The 7324-nt window shown below is 36.2% G+C and overlaps 1 protein-coding gene across 3 annotated transcripts in view; it reads right to left on the minus strand.

Moving 5' to 3' along the window:
• LOC306880206 (cyclic AMP-dependent transcription factor ATF-6 alpha-like) overlaps positions 1-2451 on the minus strand; it is a 41314-nt gene extending 38863 nt beyond the window's left edge. For 2 of the 3 annotated variants that reach the window (XM_079433568.1, XM_079433567.1), the window contains exons 1-4: positions 2195-2445; positions 1453-1532; positions 1145-1232; positions 889-980 (exon numbers count right to left, since the gene is read on the minus strand). In XM_079433568.1, coding sequence (XP_079289694.1) covers positions 889-980; positions 1145-1232; positions 1453-1532; positions 2195-2285 — 351 coding nt within the window. In that variant the 5' untranslated portion in view covers positions 2286-2445. Of the gene's footprint in view, positions 1-888; positions 981-1144; positions 1233-1452; positions 1533-2194 lie in introns of all 3 variants that reach the window. The other variant, XM_079433569.1, reaches the window with a different exon arrangement.
• Positions 2452-7324: the final 4873 nt, after the last annotated feature.

Consider the following 7324-nt stretch of genomic DNA (forward strand, 5'->3'; position numbering starts at 1 on the left):
GAATCCTGGGGTGTGAATCCAGATGGTCAAGAAGTCTACGTATCATTACTTAACTGTTTGCAGACTTTGCACATATCAAACGACTGAAAAATAAATGCATAAATACCTTCAGAACACCAGTGATACCACCCACTACTACCTTGTTTTAATGCGTAATCAATCATTGCCTTGCTAGTTATTACCAGTCATGTTTCTTTAAACATGTTAAAAATAGTTAAACTTATACGCCCCTTCCTGTACATGTATATGCCCCTTTGCAGGATGTTGCATCATACATTATAGTTCTTTGAAACCTTGAAAGGGACACTTTAACACACATATCACACAATACAACTGGACACTTCTCAATGTGAGACTGATTAATTAGTTTGATGTTGTGCCGAGAGCCGATTAAGACATTCATTATCACACTGGAGTCTTAATTAGACACCTAATTCACATGGGTGTATGTGTGTGTCTGCCCTCTTGATCTCTGAACTACAGCAGCTGGCAGGATCAGTGACGCTCAAACACACTCCATCTGCACCTCTGACTGATTAAGTCAATAAAGACAAAAAAATTTTTTTTGTGTGTATACAACAAAAAATAAATTAAATAAAACAGATTTTATTTAAAATTGTATAAAAAAATATTATATTTGATGTACCTTATAATACACATTATATTATAAGAAACGTCAAATATACAATTTTGTGTCTCATTAACTATTACATATATCTTTGCATATTGATATGTAAAAAAAAATATTTGTGTGCAGGTTAGTTTCTCTGTGATTGAGTCAAAAACCACTGAATTTTTCAAATCACTCCCTGACAAATAAGATGCAAATTTCAGTGAGTAGAAATGCTGAAGGACTGCGTATTTGTTCTGGGGTGGAGTTTGACTCACGTGTGTGGAGCACGGCGAGTGGGGCTCCACTGATGCTGGTGAGGACACTGAACTGAGCGTGTGGTTTGGTGACAGTGAGTCCACGGTTACATCTGTGAGAGCAGATAGAGAGAAAAAGGATAGAAATGCTTTCATACATTTCGCTTTGGTTATACTTGAAACAATTCTCAGAAATATCAAGTTATTTATTGCTGCTATAGACATTTAGGAACATTTAAAAAGATTGTCCAGTCCACTGAAAACTTAAAATTAGTACCTGATCGAGGGCTACAATTTTTTCTCCAGCCATCCGAGTTCCACACTGGTGGCTCAATGTCAAAGTTCAGGTCAGGAACAGAGGTGTCCTAACAGAGAACAGATCCAAAATGCTTAAATTGCTTACATTTTTCTACAAATCTCTGGTTAAAGCTACTGTCAAACCAAAAAAAAGCAATAACAAACTTGTTAGTCTTTAGAAGACGCAATCTGATTTTCAAAATGCAATTTGAAAAAATAAAATTAAACCCATATTTGATAAACATGCAACACATTTTGACAGATTGTCTTTGCAGGGGTTTGACTCACATAGCCTACACTTTCCACCAGAGCCTCCAGAAGCTCATCAGCATCCCCAAGATCTTCCAGCTCATCAAACAAACTTATATCTACACAAGTAAAAGACACTGTTGTGAATTTAAGTATGACCAAAGGCAGATTGATGCAAAACAAAGCAGCAAAGCCAACAAACCAAGTGCTGAAAGCAAGAGAGCAAGACAGGAAATCAAAAATGTATCAATAGCATAATCTTCTTTTGAGTTGTGGGTTTGTAACCAGGTCATACTGCCTGCAACCATCCACACTGAGGTGTTATGTAACAAATAATTTGGTTTCAATTCCAGTTTATTTTATATGTTAATCCAAACCCTAATTGAAACGCTGTAATTTACTAATGTGTATTCACAATACGATATACGAATAAATATGAATATAAATATTATATGAACATGAAAACAAAGTATAATCCAAAATAAATGTGTAATGATAGTTAAATAAACGAAGTTCACAGTTTTATCATGTTTATATTCTTGATTCTACTACATTATCCTCAAATTGAAGCCATTAAAACAACACGGCGGATCGATGAGTGGGAGACAGGTTCACCAATCAGTTATCTAAGTTACAGCAAATGGAAAATTACTATATAAATCGCTCCATAAAGACACACTTTACGTACAGACACTTTTCTAGAAGTAAGTTAAATACAGAATTTGGCGTTTATCGCGAGCAGCACGCGCAGTGATGGATATTTCTAGAGAGCGTATCTTACCCCACTCTCCATCCTGATCGATGGAAATATCCCCCGCTTCCTTGTTCATCATCGATTGATTTACGAACTCTAACATCAAATTTGACGACATTATGCCGCGAACACATTAGTAAGGATTAAAAGTGAGTCGGATGAGGAACACTAGATATCGATGAGTTCTGCGTGAAGCTGAAAACACTCGCATTTCCCGATTCTGATGAAACTACATAACAACAATGCTGCAAATACACGTCTAGCTTCACGGTAACTCTACGGGTGCCGGAGTGGGTCATACACAAGCCTTCTAATAACCGGCTTGTTGTTCATCTCTACACCACATGGTGGTAGTAGACAGTCGGTTTTCCAGAAATTTCATCTCATTTTGGCGAATCGGTTCATTTAAAGAGTTCAAAAGCTGTTCCAGCGATTCTTGACGCCACCATTCCTGGCGTGTTTACATGTTCTGAAACGTCTCAGTAAAGACCCCCCACAGCCCCGTTACGGCACCCCTGTTTATTAATAACAGTGTATATAGTAATTTCATGTGTTCCAGTTCCGTTTGTTGCAGTTATGCTTCAACTAATTTAGAACCTAAAGATAGAGCTAATTTGCATTCAAATTAAACAAAAAATCACATTGTATCAAAAATGTCTTTTTTATGCGTGCTAACAAAGCTGATATAAACATAGGCCTATTTCCTGTGCATTTTATTTGTAACTTTTGCTCAAATAACTCGATTCATTAGAGATAGTGTGGGCTATTTGCAAATATAGACATGTAATCACTGCTTGAAAGATGACGCTTTGACATGTGTTACCAAGCCAAACCTGGCAACAGAATATCTTATTTAAAGCATCAGTGTTGGATAAATACAAGATCTGTAGCTTGTTATGTATTCACACAGTAAGAATAATTGTAATTCTTTATTTGAGTGACAATAGAACACAATAAACAATTAACCTGTTAATCCTCAGCCTGTTTGTGGGAGGGGGCTGGTGGGTTTACACACAATTAACCTGAATAGACCATACTGCTTCATGATTGGCTGAAACAGAGAAAAAAGCCTCAAAACCCTCTTACTCAAATAATTTTATTTGGATGCTTTTACTTTAAAACACTAAGAAGGAATGACTTTAAAAGTGATTAACATGGCTGTTTTTGCCATAAAACCTATGTTCACATAAACTGGTGAGTACAAGCAAAAAGATCATGTTATTTGAATCTGACTTGTTGAACCACACACACTCAATCTATGAAGGTTTTGTTGAAATTTTTAGTAAGCAATGGCTACATTTCAAATCAAAATTTTAGGTTTAGGTTTTTGAAAACACAAGGACATGCCATGGGTAAATTGTGTAGGGTCAGATCCAGCCGAGATTGTTGTAGACCACCTCAAGTTAAGATGACAATGTCCTGGGAAGACCAACAGGATTATAGCTATGAACACCTGTTCCAGATATTTAAACCAGCTAGTGAGACCTGATGCTCTGACATTTAGAAACTTAACAAGGAACATGAAGAGCCTTTGAATAAGCAACCTGTTTTACCCGTTCAGATGGTTGGTTTTACAAAACAGTTTTAATATTCCTAGATATTTTTATTGCATGTTTTGTTCAGTTCCTATTGTCAGTTTGATATAATTAGTAGCTTCTGTGTCTGTTAATATAACACACGTCAAGAACATCCATTTGGAATTGCTTAGAGCTTTGATCACCATGTCTTTATGTTGCCACAGAAACTTGTTGGTTAAAAATTGTGCTGACTGCACCTAATTTAAATCGACAAGCAGGCAAAAGTTAGTTTGAGAGATCTTATATTGGACTTAAAGCAGCGAGTAATGCAATAAAAGCAAAGCATAGTACAATTTTAGAGCTTCCTGCTGGAAAACAGATGAACAACGATGGATATCTAAAACTGAAGGATTCCTGTCATCACAATTCCATAAAATCACTCCCACTCCTCAGTTTCTGTGCTCCAATTGCACTTGCATCTCTGTGGGTTTTTTGACTCAAGAGAAAGCAGAGGTTTGAATAAAAAATGGAGGTTAAAGATAGAAAAGAGCAGAAGAGAGTAAGCAAACAGACATTTCACAAACATAGCCCCCTGCTCACTTCATCTTTTGTTAGTGTGATGGATGTGCTCTGAGATTGATGATGTGGAACACAGTTGTTGAGCATTGTCTCCTCTAAGCGACAACAGAAGAGGATCACTTATCATCTCAGCTTGTGTGAGGGGGATTTGTGGAGGATTTGGAGAACATATGAGTGGAGTGTAGAGAAGAAGAACAGACTGGAAGGAGAGTATTTGCACAAGGGTTACCAGTTTCCTAATAGAAAGACAATTCAGAACATGCACGTGTGTCAGAGAGATATGTTAGAGTAAATCACACACTGACACAAACTTGTTGGTCTTCATCCTTTGGTTTGTGTTTGTGTGGATGATGTAGAGTTAGCAGGTGGCCTAGGTCTGGTGTGCCGGGGGTGGAAAGTGGCTGGGAGACAATGTTTGTCTGGATGGGTTTGTGAATACAAAGGGATTACTGCATACGGTTTGGCTCACTGACAGCTCTGACTGTGAGTGTGTTTGTTAGTGTGTAAGAAAGAGTGTGTGGCTGATTAACTTAGAGATAAGGTGGCAAAAGCAACAAGATGGAGGTTAAAAGAGGCAGAAAAAATAAAAACAACAAATTAAATGAAAGGGATAGTCCACCCAAAAATTAAAATTATATAATTTACTCAATGTCATTTTAAACCTGTATGACTTATTTTCTTCTGTCAAACATAAAAAAAGACATTCTGAAGAATGTTGGTAAGCAAACAGTTGATGTTCCCATTGACTTCCATTATGATGGGGGAAAAAAATACAGTAGTAAATTTGAAAATGAAACTCTTTGGTTACCAACATTCTTCAGAATATCTTCTTTTGTGTTCAATAAAAAAAGAAAGAAATATAGGTTTGGAATAACGGGAGGATGACATAAATTACATTTTTTGGTGTACTTGGGTGTATACCGTCAATAACACCGAAATGATTGAGCAAAGTGTATAAAAATGTATAAAATGTATTATTATCAGACAGTTATGCCACATAAAAACTGAGTGCAACTTGATTTATTTTCATGTTTACCCCACAAAATGGCTTAAAAAGAAAATAACATTAAGAGCAAAAAGGAGAGAATAACAAATTGCAGGCCTTACACCATGTGCCACCATTAAGCCCACACAAAGAGAGCAGTGATAAATGACCATTTTAATTCTTCGGTTTGACTTTAATAAATTAACATGATCTAATAGACTTAAGAAAGGGGGTTCAAACAGAAAGCCTTGATTGGTGTGAGATGGGTTGGAAAAAAAGCTATTCATCTTGTTTACCATGGTGTTGTGTTCTTTAATAGGTCATTTACAATGAGGGGACAGAGTATGTGGGGGTTGTGGGATGGGGTGGGCTTATCCTCAAACCTACAGGGAGGGGCCTTGTGAAGTCACTGGTCATCTTGAGCACTAACCCCACACTAGTTCAAGACTGGTGAATGCTGGTGACTTCTGAATAACCTTCGGAGGTAGTGAGAGCTCACCCTTGTATGACCCCACACTCTGAGAAACAGTCTGGGGGGAATCGCAAGGAATCTTTGAGCCACCACACTGAGTATAAACAGGCGGACAGACAGATCTCAATCTCAAATATCATTATATTCCTCAAAATACTCATAAATCTAAGGCACTCGAGTAGTGAAAAAATTAAAAAGCCTTTATTCACATGGCTTTAGAATTTAAAAACAACACATTTGTGCACCGACGCATTGCGGCTAACTCGCCTTCATCAGGATGTCAATTTACAAACACACTCAGAGTTCATTTAAACAAAAAAAGAAAAAAGAAAAATCCAATTCCCCATTTAAACCTGGAAATTGTGTTGCTTTCAAAGTGTAAATTCAGAAAGACTCTCTCTGTTGTAAACTTTTTATCCTATCTCCTCTTCTTATTGACCTCGGAATATGCTCTATACCCACTATTTACTGGGTAGCTACTGGGGTTACCATGATTTTTATCTCTATAAGGCCATGGGACATTGAGGATTACAGATTCGTATAGCATTCTTATGTTCTGCTAATCTCAGTTTTAATGTCCTTATAGTCATCCCTATGTAAAAACAACCACATGGACACTCCAACCTATGTTACCCTTTTTCTGTTAGTAAACATTGGGATGTTTTTCTGTGGGCGGAGCTTAGCTGGAGGCAGAAAGATTCCACTGACCGCTTCACTAACGCTAGCTATGAAGTCTGTTTATCTTGTTTTTTAATAATAACTGGAGAAATTCCAATTTTACCTGCATATGTAAGGTATAGATGCACTGTCTAGGACCGCGATTGTTATTTGAAAAGGTTAACTTTAATGGACAAACCAGATTATGACGTATAGACAGATCCAGATATACCTTCCGCCTTTGACAATAATACCCTCCCAAATATTGAGATGTCCCTCATTAACCACAAATTCAATTTCTTTTTAGTTTTCTCAATAATTGGTTCAAAATTTAACTGACTCTTTTGTTTTTCATTTTTTACAAATTATTACACCTAAATATGTTAATTTATTTTGAACTGGAATGTTCTCTATTTCTGAAGAGGAGCATCTTTGAGGGGAAATAATACAGATTTATCTAGATTCATTTTTAGGCCTGAAACACCAGTGAATTCCTCAATATATCTAATTATTTTTGGTACTTCAAATTTGTTTTTCAAAAATACTGAATACTGAAATACTGTGTCATCAGCAAACTGGCTAATCCAGTTTTCACTTTGTTTTGCTTCCAGCTAGTGCTGTGATGTAATTGTGACGTCAGCCCTAAAAGGGTTTATACACCACATATGAAGTATTGCAATTGATAACTGAATTTACCTTAAACTCACGGCCTGATTTTACATCAATAAATATATTTGTCTTAACCATATTCTCACAATGATTTTGTTTTGCATGATTTTTAATGTATCATTATATTCCTGTTTGTTTTCTACTTTAGTTCTTAATCTTGACATAATACAGGTTTGCATTAACAGTTAATAGTGAATGTAAACAAATATACTTAAATATACTCAACTTAAAATAAACAAAATATTTTGCCAATTACATATTATACAGTTATGTAAACT

This window comes from Barbus barbus (genome assembly GCF_936440315.1).
Source record: "Barbus barbus genome assembly, chromosome: 14".
Taxonomy (NCBI): Eukaryota; Metazoa; Chordata; class Actinopteri; order Cypriniformes; family Cyprinidae; genus Barbus; species Barbus barbus.